The sequence below is a fragment of the Gymnodraco acuticeps genome, unplaced genomic scaffold (genome assembly GCF_902827175.1).
Source record: "Gymnodraco acuticeps unplaced genomic scaffold, fGymAcu1.1, whole genome shotgun sequence".
NCBI classification, from domain to species: Eukaryota; Metazoa; Chordata; class Actinopteri; order Perciformes; family Bathydraconidae; genus Gymnodraco; species Gymnodraco acuticeps.
The window spans coordinates 207,910-225,850 of NW_022991654.1; the positions used below are offsets into that span (position 1 = coordinate 207,910).

Consider the following 17,941-nt stretch of genomic DNA (forward strand, 5'->3'; position numbering starts at 1 on the left):
GTTGGGAATGGCTGCTCCTTCGCTTTGATTAGCAGGATGTTCTGAAACTGCTGTCCCACCCAGTCCAAAAGTGCGTCTGTGTGTTTCAATTCCCTATTTCGATTCAAGGCGTTATTGTCATGTGCACAGTAGCTACAGTGTAGATATGGCAATGAAAAACGTAAGTCCAAGGCTCCTCCAGCAATGCAACATAATATATAGGACATAAAACCAATAAAACCAATAAAATAGTTCTACAAACCAGAGGAAATGTTTGTTTGCATTATTCTCCCTCTGTAAAACCTAATTGTCATACAATACATACATGTTCAAACAAAAAAAAGAATAGATTTGAAAATCTTTCAAATCATCTGAATAACTTTTGCAACAGTCTAATTTAGGAAGCTTTTAACAGTGTCTCCTCCCTGGTGACCAAAAGTACTGTGTCAGCTCAGCAGTGACCGTTAATGTCACTTCCTTATTAAAAACGTAAATGCTGAACAACCAGCAAACACGTGCACACACTGTCTCTGAACACAAACTCCTAACTATATAATATTTCTTAAATCCTTTAGTTGGTCAAACTTTTGAGAAACTGTATGGATCAACCTGCCATAACAATACATTGAGGCTGGCTGGTGTCTAACCCAAACCATGTCCTGAACAGCAAATATGAATTGTTACAATCAAATCAGAGATGCAGGGTCTCAAGGTCTCAATAGTTGTCTTTGCTGATATTGCAAATTAAAATTCAAGATTCATAGGTTTTATTGTCATATAATCTACAGTGTAGAAATGGCAATTCAATTCTTATGATCCGAGCTCCTCCAACATGGAGCTGCTGTGAAGGAGGAACAATTTCAGACTTGATCTGACAATGAAATATTATTGTATTGAATTATAATGCAAAAAGTTACAGAGAGCAACTTTCAGTCACATGTCCCTCATACTGTATGTATTCAGACCTCTCATCCCATCTCCTGCTAGGTGTGATGTTTCTGAACTGTCTGGACTAGCCTTTGTGAAAATTGGGTTTGTCTTCAGGTTCGTTCCCTCGAGCTTCGGCCTTAAAGCGAAGCGGTGGCAGGGGAGAGGAAGTCTGAAGGAAAAGTGATAATGACTTGACTTTAGGCCTAGTTTCTATTTGGGTTGAGAATTGCTTTGTATAATTGGTGTGTGAGTCAGAGAGCAGCTCAGTGAAGCGAGATGGAGGCACGTTGACAAAATTATGTATTGGCTGCATTTAAAAAAAAGTTATTTTCATCTTAAAATAAATCGAAGGTGAAAAAGAGACAAGACTTCATGCTAACAGTAATCTGGGCCTTGACATGAAATTCTTAAGCAGCACTGGTAAGGGGCCTCCTGGGGTCGGTGCAAACCTCTTGAAAAGATGGATAAAAGCTATTTAAAAAGCAGAGCGCTCTGCCCATAACAGGCTGGAAAGTTTGTCATTACATGTGACAAGAGTTTGGAGTTAGTTTGGTTCACAAGTTGCACCAAGTTTGCTTTGGCTGCCCAGATGTATCAAACAAAACAATAAGGAGATTATGTTATTTCTGGAGACCATCTTTGCTAGAGAAACCGGTTAAAAGCTACTCTATTTGTCATTCCAGTTGGTTTGAAGAGTTTTTAAACAACTTGCAGAGTTGTTCAAACTTGTCAATGCTGAAGTCCAAATGAAAAAACTGAATTTAAGAGAACCTTGCACTGTCTTAATCTGTCTCCTTCAGAGCAGGTGTGTGTGTGTGTGTGTGTGTGTGTGTTTATGCGTTGCATCCTGAGCGGCACCATGGAGCCTTTCAGCAGCAGCAGACGACAGCAGACGTTATCAGCTCTGATGAGGCCCCCTGATGTGGGCCAAGGGAAAAAATAGAGGGAGAAATCAGTGTGGTCCCATGATTCCTAGTGAGCTGTGAAGGAATGACATGTAGAGCTCACACGCCATGTCACATACACACAAACACACATTTTCACACCCTTTCTGCATTGTCCTCGCTGTGTCTAAATACAGAATCTAATTATTCCTGTTTATCACCAGCCACTCAAGCTGACTCACTGTAGAGCACCATACTGTGCATGTACGGATGCACACAACACTGACCCTCCCTCATACACACACATGCGCACACTTACTCATACAAGTGCTCTCCAAACCGCACACTCTCACTTCAGCTTTGCACAGGATATTATGAAATCAGCACTGTTGCTGAAACTTAATGAAGGTCTCTGGGAGTCCTCTCTCTCTCTCACACACACACACACACACACACACACACACACACACACACACACACACACACACACACACACACACACACACACACACACGCGCTCTTCACCTTGCACTCACACACACATATCCTTGTGCCGAAAGCTGAATCTCAGCTCAGTCCCACTCCTCTGCTTCTGGAGCGAGGAGCCTGCTGGTGATCGGACTGCCGCCTGAAGCGAAGAGGCCAAGCCGGCGTTGATTCAATTTTACAGCCCAGTCACCCTATCTGAAGCTCCGATTAGTCAACCGAGGGAGACGAGAGGGAGAAGAACGAGAGGAATAGTGATGGCTATGACCGAGATTGCGGAGGATGACCTGGATGAGATGATGCACGGAGAAGCGCAGGATGTCTTCTTCCAGGAAGGTAAGGCTGGCCAAGGGTCAGTTTGGAAAGTGTTGAAGCAGGCGTGAGCACAGGTGGGGACGGCTGGTGGAGGATCACAGCAAGGTCAGACTGGTTGGTTTGTGACTTGTGGTAGAGTTGGAGGTTAAAGAAGAGGGCAAAGTGATTCTTGAAGTGTGGCCCACAGGGATCTCTTCAGCTGTGTAGGTGGGGCTGTTTGCTGCATGGTTAAGCAGGCTCTGATACGCTCTGATGCTAAAAGGTTACCAACAAATATTGATTTCTCATGGGGGAGAAAAGCTCCAGCATGCCACTAGTTGAAGCCATGTTCAGTAGTTGCAATGATTGTCATAATAAGTCAAGGTAAGATGTAATTTACTAATGATAACGTAATGCTTCCTGTCTCCAGTATCAGGAGCTTTGTGCACGGGTTTGTTAATCGATTTTTCAACTTGTATCCTTTTTAGAAAGCTGAAAGCAGCCATGCCATCTGTAGTGTGGGCGTTCTTGTATAACAGGCAGATGTTTTAAGCAAGCATTATGCACCACAAGAAAATCTTTTCAAAATGCACTGTGTTTTATTTTTAAACCAGCTGTAATGACAACCTTTCATCCTGTAAGAGTGATGAGTTACAGCAGGCTGATGATCATTCAGAGGTAAAACAATACTGTCAGGTTATATAATAATTGACTGGTGTTCAATGTTTCTGCAGCCATTTAAAATGATCCCTCGGGATTGTGACGAAAGCATTATGGATAATGATGCTTCCTTAGCCCAGCATTTACAGTATCATGTCACTCTATCATACATTATGTTGCTTGTGTAAGAGTCTAACAATTAAGCATTGACCTTTTATAACATAGTTGGACTGATGAGTTGAATAATTTATGCAGCAGAACCAGGGGTCTTTTTTTCACCTTTCCCCTACAGCGCTTCAGAGTCATAGATTTGATAGTGTTTTAACAGTGGCTGCAAATGTCCCCTAAATGTAACTTTATCGGGTCTCCTCCACCACGTTGTAACCAAGCAGCAACCATCGTGTCTGAAAGTGAAGCGAAGGGGGGGGGGGGTGCGCACTGGTTACAAAAAAGAAGTCTGGTTGTATCGGAGTTATAAGAAAATCCCACTACTCCCACTTCATTTATTAACTTTTTCCTGGTGAGGTCATGATCTCAAAAGCTACATTCAAGTTTATTTCAATACAGTATGATGTGAATTGTGGTCCCATCTACAGTCAAATAGAGGAAGCAGGGCGACCCTGTGATTGACAGGTCGCTCCAACGTGGTTTCCTGTTCGGGGTGCCCTCTGTATTTTTTTCTGTTTTAACTTTCACTCTTTGACAGCTAGTTTTCAGTTCATGAAAGGTAATTCCTGTAACATTTGTGTGTCAAAAAATGTATTTTTCAGTCTTCAAGTGTATTTTGCTCCACCTTCTCTCGTGCCACTACTAGTTGCAAAAAACAAAATTGCCAAAATGCCAAACTTGAAGCATCAAAATTGTATTCCACCGACCAATGGGCGTCCACTTCTTGAATACACACTGTGTTGGAAAAACACACAGACACACAAACATCATTCCACAAGTAGTCTGAGCATGTATTATCTTTTAAACTGCTTATAAAAGTGTTTAATTGCAGACCAACAGCTTGCATTGTGCACATTGTAGGACATATTTAAGCTCCACCGGCTCTAAGTGCTCTGCAGCCTCAGCCCTGATGATGAGTGGATAGTGAGCGGAAGATATTCCCACATATTGCATCATTTGGTGTGTAATGTATGTTAATGCCTCCACTGACCCACTTCTGACTGAGACACACCGCTGGTAATGTGACGTTCCCTTTGAACAATACAGCCAAGAGGTACGCAGCCAGATGATTCTCCCCAACAATCCGTCCAATCACAGCGCAGAGATTCGTGTGGAGGTTAGCCAGCAGCAGGCTGCTGGCATCAGCGTGTTTGTTCACAGACTCAGCTGAAGGTTACAGAATATAGATATTATTATATTTTCTTCTCTAATTAGCTCTTTGTGTTAGTGATGGAAATTATACTGTGTGTTTTGTGTTGAATATTCAAGCACTTCATTCTTTTTTGGTGATTAATGCAAATGTGCTACTGGCCTATTTTTCTTTGTAAACCATTATCATCATTAGTAGTGGGCCTAAAATCTTTGAGCTTTTCTACCCATGCAATTTGAATTCAGTGTTGAATGAACTCAGCTTAAAGTGTAAAATATTAGATTTTGCAATGGTGTGCCCAACATAGGGATCTGAATTAAACAATGAGTTACCAAAATGAATCCAAAGGGGTCGCCAGATTAATACTCCGGTTGGAAATTTGATTTATTATTATTTTTGGGCTTTCTAATTGTTGCATATTTTTGTAGGCCATAAAGAATGTTACAGACATCACACTTTGTATGAATATAACTAAAAGTTGCCTCAGAGTTACTGTAATAAAAAGAGAGTTTAAGATGTATTTGCTTTCATCTCTGCACTCCCAGAGACAATAGGGTTGTATGAAGCATTGTTAGATTAGTTTGTCTTTCTACAGCTGCTGTTCTGCACACTGAATTATGACTAAAGGAGCACTACTTTTAGCCCGGCAGTGGAGATGTCAGAGCGTTAACAAAGCAGTAACACAGCCACAAGCAAACTTTCTCTCTCCCTTTCCCTGCCTCTCCTCTTCACTCACACTCAGTGAGTCCAGTTCATGTCGTATGAATTAGCAAACAGCCTTGGTTATCTTTGCTCAGTGGAACAATGTGTTTCAGCTTCAGTCTGGCCTCTGACAGCACTCCCTCTTTTTAGTCAAAGCAAAAAGCAGTTACTTTGCAGAAACATTTGGAGCACATGTTGACCCAGTAGTGCCCTCTGTATTTAGAAATAATGGTTCCCACATACATATACACATTTCACCACTGTGTTTACTAAGGTAGTCAGTAAAGAGGGAGGGTGATTTGAGACTGGATTATAGGGGTAGTTTACCCAGAATACAAATGAAAACTAGAAGGACACTCAAAGTTTCCATAGGTGAAAAAAAAAGAACGTGTTGATCCGCACCAAAATGTACTGGGTTCTTCCCCGGCCTGTGCACCACCCTTCAACTGAGTTTCATGAAAATTGAGCCCAGTATTAATTCTGTAATCCTGGAGACAAAATGGAAAACAAACGGGACCAAATACATGACCTCCATAGCTGAGATAACAACGATTGGAACAAGCAGCTATAAATAACATCCAACTTGAAATGTTACATGCTGGGATGACGATGGGATTGTACTAAAAAACAAAGTCTCTGCTTGTCATCCCTGAAGAGCCCCTGCAAAATCACCAAACACACGCCCAAACTGAACGGTTCCATTCAATCAATCAATCAATCAATCAATCAATCAATGTTTATTTATATAGCCCAATATCACAAATGTTACATTTGTCTCAGTGGACTTCACAGTTTGTACAGAATATCAGTATGACAATACGACACCCTCTGTCCTTAGACCCTCACATCGTACAAGGAAAAACTTCCAAAGAAAACCCACAGTTTAAAGGGAAAAATGGGAGAAACCTCAGGGAGAGCAACAGAGGAGGGATCCCTCTCCCAGGACGGACAGACGTGCAATAGATGCCGTGTGTAAATTGAAAAGACAATACATTTACAACATAGGTAGACCAAATGTTTGGAAATGCATGTGTGTATAATAAGAAGATGAATCCACGAGGATATCCATCCAGGACTTATGATCCAGGACCACAGCCACGACTCAAGATCCAGGGCTCGCGATCCAGGACACAGGACCACAGGGCCATTCAGATCATATAGAAACTACAGCCACTGCCTAAAGTGGTTCTACACACACATTAACACAAACACAACGCTGCTTTCTTCCCTTGTTATCACACACATGCCCAGCACACATTTCGCAAGTAAAATGGCTTCACTGAATGACAAAAGGATATCAGTGAAAGTGCACAGCAGCTTCATTGAGACCAAAATAAACACAATGGCCTCTTTAACTCCTTCTTCCTCCTTAGGAGTAATTCAAATGGATTGATTTTGCGGTGCTACAGTACTCATGTGGTTGTTAGCACAGTAGCAGGCAGGCTGCAAAAGTAAGGTACAAGAGAGTAGTGTGTCCCGAAGGAAAACCGCAGTAGAAGTGCTTTAATGGCAGTCAAAATATAGTTGAGTATGTGAGTAATGGTGTCCTGGTTGGAATGAAGCCTTACTGTTTGGTGTCTAACGGGGTCAGGTTAGAGTCATGAAGGAGCTGCCTTCAGTCAAATGTGAGGAGGAAGGGACACTGAATTGCATTTACACTCAAGGGCCATATAGGAAATAACTCTTCCTTTGAGACGTCTGATTTGACTTTTAAACGTGCGGTTTGTTGTCGCTTTGCAGCTGAACTGAATCCCTGTCGTTGAGTTGTGATCCGTTCTGATGCAGGAATGTGTCGTCCTGTTTATTTTGCAATAGGATGCGTTACCACTCCTTCCCTTACTACCAATTACTTGAGAAAACCACTAATCGCTGGGCTCAACAGCTATTGTTGTTTGTTTTTTTAAACCTTCCGGCACAATGACATGTCAATCACTCGGATTTAATGGAGGTTCTCCATTCAGCCAAAGTCCCTCCAAAGATTAAGATAATTTCAAGATGTAGTTATTAGATAAATCCTGAGGGGAGGGGTGCATGTAATGGTTTGAGGGGCCAGGACACCTGCATGGTGTTTAAGCTTTGATGTAGAGTTGCTCTTTAAGCCTCCGCTTCTTTGCCAAAGGGCTTTTATTTAATGTTCTCAGCAAAACAACACCTGAGATTTAAAGAGGGAACCAATAAGCAGAGTATGTAAAGACATGACACAACATGCAGGCTTATTTTAATGACACACTTAATCTAATTTCCACAGAACAGCAGCTTGTCTTGAAACGGTTGTAGATTGGTAGCATTTCTCTGGAAATCTAAGAAACAAGAGACAACAATACAAAGAAAAAATTATTATATAAAAGATAATGGTTGCAGTTTTAAACACGTGGTTGTTGACAGTCAACATAAACAGAGCTAAGCTAATCTGTTGGCTAACATAACAGTTGGCCTTAGCTAATTTTGCCTTGACACAGATTTGGTGCATTTCATTGTATCTAAGGATGAAATGCTTATTCTCAAGAAAACAGATATGATTAAATTGAAGTTAACTCAGAGCATTTTAAATTGCAACCACATAATTATATTTAATTTTAGGGAGAATGTGACATCAAATATGAGCTATGAGGTGATGCTGATGACATGAAATCTATCTTACTTCGACTGTACAAGCTTTCAACTCTTGCCAAGAGGGTGAAACAGAACACACACACACACACACACACACACACACACACACACACACACACACACACACACACACACACACACACACACACACACACACACACACACACACACACACACACACACACAGACATGAGCTATAGAGCTCGTGGAGTAGGCTGCAAGACAAGAAGCCAGGTCAGATTTCACAAATCCATTTCTCTCTGTCTCTTGTCTGAACTTGCCTTGTGAGGCCAACCCAGGAAACTGAATCCTCCTCTGAGCCGCACAGTGCCCACCGAGGCTCAGGATCACAGAGACTTGAGGGGAGGGGGCTGATCTATCAGCATAGAGAAACATCTGACGGTTTAGTCTGAAAAGATGCAAAAACAAATCAGGAAAGCCGTTTGAAAATATTATTATTATAAGAGAAATTGCACCTGCGTCTGCTATAAAATATCTGCTTAAAATGTTGTTTAATAATATTTTAAACTGGTAAGATGTAATGAGGAATTATTTGGCTATATGGTAGGGCAGAATAATTGCTTAAGAGAGTTCAAAGGATCCTTACTCTCTGTTTAAACGGCAAGATCAATGTGGACTTTTCTTAGACTTACAATTAATCATACAATATCTTTCTCTTCAACACATTTTTCAGGTGCAAACCCTTGTATTGGTGAATTTAGCTCTACGTTTATCATATGGTGACTTTACATTGCTACCATGACTTCAGCTATGAATTGTACTCTCCCTGCAGCAGTTTTTGGCCCGGAGTGTCGCAGTTTGACTGGGAAGTAATTTAATTAATGTTCATTCCTGTCCGTCAACTTTCTGTCAAATGTTGTGGTGGAAGTGCATATCTGAGCTTTAGTGGACATATAGGAGAGGAGGGGCGTCTTTAGGGCCAGAGAGTTCACTGCTGGAGAATGATCTAAAACCGACCTGATCTACTTACCCTACCATCACACACACACACACACACACACACACACACACACACACACACACACACACACACACACACACACACACACACACACACACACACACACACACACACACACACACACACACACACACACACACACACACACCCTGACCCACTCCTCTGTAACCTGTCACACACGCGAGCATTGTCTTCCATCCTCAACATGCACACCTTGGCAGCCCACCCACCCACACCTCCACTGTCTGGCCACAGATGTCGTCTCAGTGTTACAACAATGAAGAACACGACAGCGCTGTAGTTTGTGCGTTAGTGGACGCTCTGTGTGGGAATAGCTCTGACCTGAGGGGACCCTCTGGAGCTGGAATATAACATCACATCTCCCTCTTTCTGCATCTGACAGTTGGCTACACTGACCTACTTTTGCCAACAGATGCAATATATATGATTTTTTTTCCGTTTTCACTATCAGAGTAGAAGAATAACAAGATGGGAGGCTAAACGACGGAAAAATATAAATTGCATTTTGGAATTTAAGGTGATTTTTTAATGGTATATACATCCTGTAAACCAGATTATATATATATATATTTTGTCTGTACAGTAGGTGTTTTTTTTGGTCACATATGTTTACATGCTGCTTATATCTAAAATGGTACTTTCACTGTACTTCTGACCTTTCCTTTACAATTCACATGTGGTTACCATGACAATCCATGCTGCGGGAAACACTGGGCGTGCTGGTTTACACGTTGTGGTTTGGAGCGTCTCACAATGAGGTAATCCTGTTTACATCAAATGTAACAGACCACCCATGACTCTTCACAGAGGGCTGACCTGGGGGACTTTTGGAGATCAAGTCATGCAGCTGGTCACAAGACTATTACTGTTTTATGAATATTAAAAACAACAATTTGGAGCCGATAAGAATCTCAAGGCGGATAAAACGTTTATTTTTCACTTATGGATTATTTTATTTACCTCAATATCTTTATGTTAAGCTTCTTTATATTTTTACTCCACTATATTTTGGAAGCCAATTTTGTTATTTTATCTATACTAGATTTATTTGACAGCTTTAATTGCTGTGCAGATTCAGGTAATTAGCTAATTCAATATAAATGAACTAATAGATAAACATATTGACACATAATAATTATAGATTAAGGTACCCAGCAGCAGTAAATACTAGTAATAGTATCCAAGTATCAGCTGTGATAAACACAATGCATCCATAGTCATAATCCAGTGATTTATACACATATTCTGAAATTAGCCATCAAGTACTTTTACTTTTGACAATGTAAGTATATTTTGATGCCAATACTTTGACTAAAGTAAGATTTTGAATGCTGGACTTGTAACAGAGTAAGTGAAAGATGTGAGTTCTTCTTACACCACTGCTGAGGTCACCATTGAGATGATATTGTTGGCCCTACCTGCAGTCTGCAGACCTCTGACGTGTCTCCGAGACCCTCAGGGCAGAGGCTCTGCAACACACAACCTGTCATTACAGAGCAAAGGAGCCCCATCACGGAGCTGCGCCACAGGGCAGCGCACAGCTTCATGCTGAAGACACACAGTATGAAATGCAGCTTTGCACAGGCACATAGAAGCTTTAAATGTTTAATACAGTAGACACACTTGTGTATTTAAAGCTACACACACACTTTGTGTTTTTTTGATGTCTCAGCTGTAAACAGAAACTAAGGTTGAGTTGACATTTTGGAAATTTCACTTGGATTCAAGTTAGGCATTTACAACTCTGGGGAAGTCGACCTAAATGGGGAGAGTAACCGGAGAAGAGGCGGCACTTTGAGTACCTCACACTCTCACTCTGGCACACACACGGTCAGCTGTGCCTGTACATCCCTATGCCTTGACCTCCCTGCCCTCCAGTCATGTGGCCTCTCCAACATATCCTGGTTTAGTTGTCAAACGTTGTCAGGCAGAGATGAAGGCAATGTTTAGAGAAGAATATACAAAGAAGTAGTAGGATAAAGATTATGAATGAAGGACATATTAAATGCTGAACTGGATAACATAGCAGAATTGGTTGTAAAGAGACTGACTGATTCAATGCCGCGCTTCATGTGGAGCAGGAGGTCGATGGTGGTGACCAGCAGCAGATGTGGCTGCAGAAGGAAAGGACTGTCTCTGCTGGGAGGTCAGTGTGGGATTTCATTCATACCTTCAAATATGAATGGGCTTATGAATGAGCACACTTAAGTTTACATACTGTTTATATTCCCAATGTGTCACAGTTATGGTTTACAGGGAGAGAGGGTATCTGAGTGGGTTTTATTGAAGGTCAAGAGTATTCTGCAAAAGTTGAAAAGTGAAAAATGCACTGAAATGCAGGTTTAAAGTGCAATATGAGTCATTTTGTTCAAAGTGTTTCAGGGAAGTGTCTTTTACAAGAATAAAATAGAATTTCCAACACATATTCTTCCTATATAGAGTATTACAATATAAATATGTACTCAACAAGGCTATAAAGCCCTTTTTCTATTCTTTCAACGTGATTTTAAGTTAATCTTTTGAATAGGAAGCTGGACAATTAAGGTTGTGAAAGTTAAGATCTTAAATTGATGTAAATTCTCATGGTTTCACTTTGCTCCCTATCTCTTTATGTGAGCCAGAGTGACATTTCTGCTTCCTGAGAAAATTCTTGAGGGGCTGAGGATGCAGATTAGCTCGATGCTAAATTACCTGTTGCTGTGATTTTGATTGACACCTGCTTTAAATAGTTAGGTATGTGTTAGTGTGAATGTGTGTGTTTTCACGTGTGGTTGCAGGTGTAAGTGCGTTCTTGTCTTTGTGTGAATGTGTTTGTGCACGCTGGTCTTCAGTAAATATAGCCGCTAGTCAGGGGCTGCTGATGACAGCCTTAATTACAGGCTGAGCTGTTCAGCAGCTGAGAGTCAAGGCGGAAGAGAGAGCCAGGGGTGTCTGTGTGTGTGTGTGTGTGTGTGTGTGTGTGTGTGTGTGTGTGTCTCTGTCTGTCTGTCTGTCTGTGTGTGTGTGTGCGCACAAGCGTTCCCTGAATATTTTCATGAAGCATTTCATAGTAGAAATTACAGAGGAATGTAGGCTAAGTGTGGTTTTACATTTTGTACAGAGTAATGTACGATACTACAGTTGAAGAATGAGTATCCAAAGAACATTGAGACAGAGAAGGACTATTTGGTCAGTTAGGTTGAGGTGTGACCAGTGGCGGTTCTAGAACATTTTACATGGGGTGGCAAAGGGGGGGCAAGAGGTCATGCCAGGGTGGCATGGGAGGGCGGACAGTACGTGGTATTTTACACTGTATATAACCTATTTATTGTTAATTCATGCCCTAACACAAGTGTTCTTAATGCACAAGAGAAACAAGGTGTTCAGACAAACAATCGGGTGCCCTTTGAGTCCCCCAAGCTTACCTCAACCATTTTAAATGAAAGGAAACTACAAAATGTATTTTAAAGCAATTAATTAATGGAACAGGTTGTTTTGCATTACAAAAAATGTGTTGTCTTAGTATTAGACAGACATATTTGCATGTGCTCACTAAGCATTATTACATATTAATTTAATATTAAACAAATCAAAATGGCCAATTATTCCAAAATGTTGCTGCTAATATAATCATATGCTTGTCAACTTTAACTGATCAAAAATAAATTCTGAAAAAATACTTGAATTATCTATGAAATTGCAATATTGACACACGTCCCTCAGTTTGTTTCAACCCTGTCACGCCATACCATTTACCCTCCTATTAAAATAATGGATCAGTCCATGTGTGATCTGCATTGAGGGAATTACATCACAAAAGTGTCAGTTTCTTCTCTTACCTATATTTCAGTTTTTGTATTTTCAGATTAAGATTGACATGCTCAACATTTCAACTCTGTTATATGAATTAATAATAGTAAATAATTGTTTATTACAAAATAAACAATAGTTTTGCAAAATATTACAATTTTGTAATGTCCTTGATTTCCATGTGGGCCATATCTTAGCTAAACAAGGTATCATGGCTACTTTTTGTCAAAAACTTCAACCCTGTTACATTTTTTCGAGTACATTCCTAGTAATTATTTATATTTTGTGCCTGAGGTGGGAACATGTAAGTAGTCCACTACCAGATGTTATGACCAAACATTCAGAGAATACTCTAATTCTCCATACTGTAAATACTTAGTTATAATTAAGTACACCAGTGGCGAGCCGTCAGGGCCCTCTAGGCCCTCTGTGAGGGCCTAAGATATTCTAAAAAATAATATTTGAAAACATTAAAAAACATTTTTTTTTAAAATATTTTTTAATATATTTTTTTGTTACATTTTTCATTAATTTTACCAAAATAACTTGATTTAATTGTATTTAAAATAATATTTCCAAAGAAATAAATCCTTCGAATCTGTCTGTTCAGTTTCTGTTGGAATGTGAAGGGTTAAATGCCGTCTCTGCGACTGTGAAGACGGGAGGGCTTGTTGGTCCCTCTCTACATTCACAGAGGGCCCAGCTATAGTAACTCAACGAGAGAGTAATGTCAAATGACAGTACAATTGACCAATCATATCTTCCCTCTAAATGGGCGGGCTTTATTTTCGCGGACTTTATGACAGGATCCGCCCGCTGTGAGGTCTATGCATGGATGTATAATAAGTATGTAGGATGTATAATGGTCTATGCAAGTGGTGCAGTGACGCGTCCTAAAACCCGGAAGTAAGCTGCGCTCGGATTCCCTCGACAGAAAGCAGTGGGATTTCTCCATAGGATTTAGGAAAATAGCTCGAAATAAGGTCTGTGGAAAACGAACCTGTTAGATAAATGCACGTTGTGTTCAGCCGGATAATATCCACATGTCTAAACTACTTTTATTATTTTTGAATCATAAATCTAATCGATAGATTTATGATCGATAGATTTATGATTAGCATAAGTTCGTTCATGATGGCTCACTTCAGTGATAGTGATGACATCGTTGCGAAATTATTAACCGAGTCATTTTCAAGATTGAGTTACAATTATAAACTGGAGTGGCAAAGGATCAGCTGAATGACCCGCAAGTGCTTCATCCAAAAGGACAGGAGGATGGACTTTGTGTTTAAGTGATTTGATCATCAAAGGTAGGCCTTTCAATGCGGGCCGCCGTGCCGACTTAATGCATTTGTAATTGGTACTTGGCTGTGGGTACCCTGTCATGATAGGTGTTTATATAAATGATGTTGTTTTGTGTGGTAGAGGGTCGCTGTCAGTGATGCGTTTTGCACCCCGGACCACTGTTTTGATATTCCGCTGAAGTATACGTTGAGACGTAATATCTCTTCTTTTTTTTTCGAGGGAAGGGGGGGTCAGAGGGCCTAGGTATAAAAGTCACGGCTCGCCACTGAAGTACACAAATGACATGACCCATCTCTTCAGAGAGCTAAAGGTGACCTGTGCAGCAACACATTTCAATCAATAATTGTCAATACTAAGAGGCACACACACAGTGCACCCGCGACTGTTACAATGAAGGCTCGATAATCAGCTCACGGCATATAGGCAGGGGTAAAGTGGAGGGCGGACCTCACCTCCTCTAGGAGGGTCCTCACCTCCTCTAGGGGGGTCCGGGGGCATGCTCCCCCGGGAAGATTTTTTTTTAAATATTGAAGTTAAAAGCATCAATCTGGTGCACTTTGAGAGCAACATTATGGATACATCTCTCAACACCCATACGAAACAGAACTGTCAACAGATTTACTTTTTCTTTATAGATATTTTACAAATCACTCCCCTTTTAAAACAAACCGTTTGAGACCCACTGGAGATAACTAGACTAAAGTTAACCATCTAAACACTGAGAGAGTCCTTTACTTCACCTGAGCTGAGGTTACCTGAGACTCTCCGTCTGACAGGAGAGAGTTCTCCCTCCACCTTGTTGTTGAAAAAGCTCCTTATATCCGTTAGCTTGGCTAGCTAGCACCAGATGCTAACCACTGTCACTACCCGATCTGCAGCTCTGCCCGATCTGCAGTGCGCATGTGCGAGATGGTCCACCATATTGGACAACTCCGGACGGCAACCCAAGATGGGACACTTGACACAGTGGCTTTTAGCCAAAGCTCAAAAATAAAACGAGAGAGAGATGAGTTATTGTTATTACAACGTGACTTCACTATTATTTAAACAACTCCTTTTTATGGGGTCTTTTATTGGGGTTAAGTACATGTCAGAATAAGTGAGAAATTAATTTAACTTCTGTAGACAGCTATATGCCATACATTTTTGCACACATTCACAGTAAATATGTATTCAGTATGATAGCTGTCTAACAGAAGTTAAATCCATTTCTCACTTATTCTGACATATGTACTTAACCCCAAATAAACGAACCCAATAAAAATAGTTGTTAAATAATAGTGAAGTCACGTTGTTAATAACAATAACTCATCCCTCTCGAGTTTTCCTTTTTAGCTTTGCCAAAAGCCACTGTGTCAATGTTGTCCTATTTGGGTTGCCGGTCCGGAGTTGTCCAATATGGCGGACTATCTCGCACATGCGCACTGCAGATCGGGCAGAGCTGCAGATCGGGTAGTGACAACCACAACGATCTCCGGTAGATACCCACTGGTGCGCGAGGCGAGCTCTCTCGCTCGCTCGCTGCACGCACGCACACCAAAATGGCTCGTGCCACACACACACACACAGAGCAGGGCTTGAATGAAACACAGAGACCCAGAAGTAAGCTACTTGTACTCACGAGGCCTATTATGTGCAGAATCCCTCTCGCTTTCAGTTGGTTTTGATTGAGTGTCCACACGTGGACGTTTAAGGATTAAAAACGATCAATGTTTCACTTTGCTGTTAGCAAATCATTTGGCGCTCTAGCTAACAGGAAGTCACCCAAGTGTCACAAAGTAATTTAGTCTATGGGTAGGTCAAAAATCGAATGGGGTGCTGGCCATTGGCCTAATCATATCACCTGTGTTGGCTTTATGTTTTCTGCTAGATTGTGCTGCTGTAATGGAATATGTAAGGAGAATAAGAACATACCATGTGGTCCAGCTGGAGTTTCATCTGCCTCCTGATCCTTGCCTCTGGCCCTCTTTCTGATACTTCATCTTTATTCCTCACATATATTTATTCTTCTTCACTAATGTCTTCATCTCCTCCTCTTCCTCCTGCTCTGACCCTCCTGGTCTCTTCAGTGAACTCTCTTTTCCTTTTCCTCTTTCTGTTCGTCCTGATCTCTTCTCAGATATGTCTTTTTGTTGTTGTTGAATCACTCCTATACTCTGGCCTGCAAGAGTCTACTTGTGAAAAGCACTGGTACAAATGCTTGTATAACTTTACACGTTAGGGCCATGTAGCCTAGCTAATAAGTAGCATATCATCAGAAAGTATTTATCAAACGCACACAGGCAGCTGTGTTTGGATCCAGTTTTTACGGTAAAGGATGTATCCTGGTTTCATTGATCTGGCCTCATTGCTGTGATGTGTAGTTTACGTGGATTTAATAGTAGGCTACCGCATAGTTTAGCAAAGTGATCGATCTCCCAGCTAACGCTGTCTGCGTAGTATTTTGTAACGTAACGCCCCAAACAGCGCCCATCTGTTAAACGCTATCGATTCAAACGGCAGCGTTTTATTAATATTTAGTTTCAAGCTCTCGTCCTTAGTAAAAACAAAACTAGTGGAAAGGGAAATGCTCCCAGGGGAAGCTGACCCATCGGCGCTGGGACTCGCTCGCTCCCTCTCTGCAGCTCTGTGAGCCGCGGTCTGTGTGAACGCCGCTCCGCAGTTTAATGCAGGGCCGTAGCTGCGTTTTTAACGGGCCCAAAATGATATTTAAAATGATTCACTTTTAACTAATGTAATGCTTGTTTCGTTGCTTGAGAAGCTCGTGGAAATAGTGTAGGTTTGTTTTAGTACAGTTTTAGGGAAACAAAAGTTAGGGGGGCAGCTGGGGGGGGGCAAGGCTCTACAGTGGGGGGGGGGGGCAGCTGCCCCCCCGTAGATCCGCCCCCCCGTAGATCCGCCCCCCCGTAGATCCGCCCCTCCGTAGATCCGCCCCTGGGTGTGACTGAATACATTTGACAGGCTCAGATGGAAAGGCTCTCTGACAGCACAACATGTGGCATGTGGAGATGCTGTGGACAATCAGTTTACTTTGTTGCAGTTGGTATAAAGGAAGGTGTTAATTGATCTCAATGGTTTTGAAAATATAAATATCTGCTTTGATTGATATGACTTTCACGTCCGTCTGCTAAGTTTAGGGCAGCCAGCACATCTTAGGCCCCGGCCACACGAGGACGAAAACGGCTAAACGCATAGGATTAACTCAAACGCAATCGCAAAAAAGCTTCCGTCCACACGCAATATTCACCTGATAGTGTCTGTCCACACGAGACAGCTCCGTTTAGCTCCAACCGCTGGAGAAGCTGCAGTACATATGCAGGAGTCAGTCAACGTGTATTAAAGTTGAAATCTTCCGGACAAAATTATAAAAGTGCCGGTCAAAGGTCTTCTTTGTTATTTATTGAGCTTTAAAACAAATGAATAACGAATCTATATAATATAATAATAAAATACACGGAGCCTCTCTTTTTCCTCCCTCTCTTCGGACAGCGTCAGTGTCTGTTTCATGCAGCAGCTGATCCAGTAATGAGTGACCCGGCCGACAGTAAAAATAAACATATTTATAACTAGTTTAGGTAGTTTGAGAGGTGTCTCCGTCCTGTCAGATTAGACTTCACTCGCGTTTATGTCCATATCGAGAGAAAGATAAATAATCTGAATTCAGTGTGCAGTTTACTTTGACGCGGGGGTGAGCAGCAGAGGTGGGGAGAGGCGGGGCTATTGCCTCATCATTATCAGAAAATGATCGTATAGGGCGTACACACGGAGCCGTTGGACCCCCCAGAGCGTTGCGTATGCCGTTCTATCCACCTTGGGACCCGTTATCGTTTCCGCAGTCGTTTAGTGCCGTATTCGGTCGTCCTCGTGTGGCCGAACGGTCTATATGACGCTAAACAGTAACGCAAACGACCGTTTTCGTCCTCGTGTGGCCGGGGCCTTATAGCGCTCTTATACATATTGGAAACAGGAGGTAATATC

General features: G+C 41.6%; 1 protein-coding gene across 3 annotated transcripts in view; it reads left to right on the forward strand.

Moving 5' to 3' along the window:
• The first annotated feature begins 2,285 nt into the window (after positions 1–2,285).
• ripor2 (RHO family interacting cell polarization regulator 2) overlaps positions 2,286–17,941 on the forward strand; it is a 65,196-nt gene continuing 49,540 nt past the window's right edge. For 2 of the 3 annotated variants that reach the window (XM_034198549.1, XM_034198550.1), the window contains exon 1: positions 2,286–2,615. In XM_034198549.1, coding sequence (XP_034054440.1) covers positions 2,537–2,615 — 79 coding nt within the window. In that variant the 5' untranslated portion in view covers positions 2,286–2,536. The remainder of the gene's footprint in view (positions 2,616–17,941) is intronic. The other variant, XM_034198553.1, reaches the window with a different exon arrangement.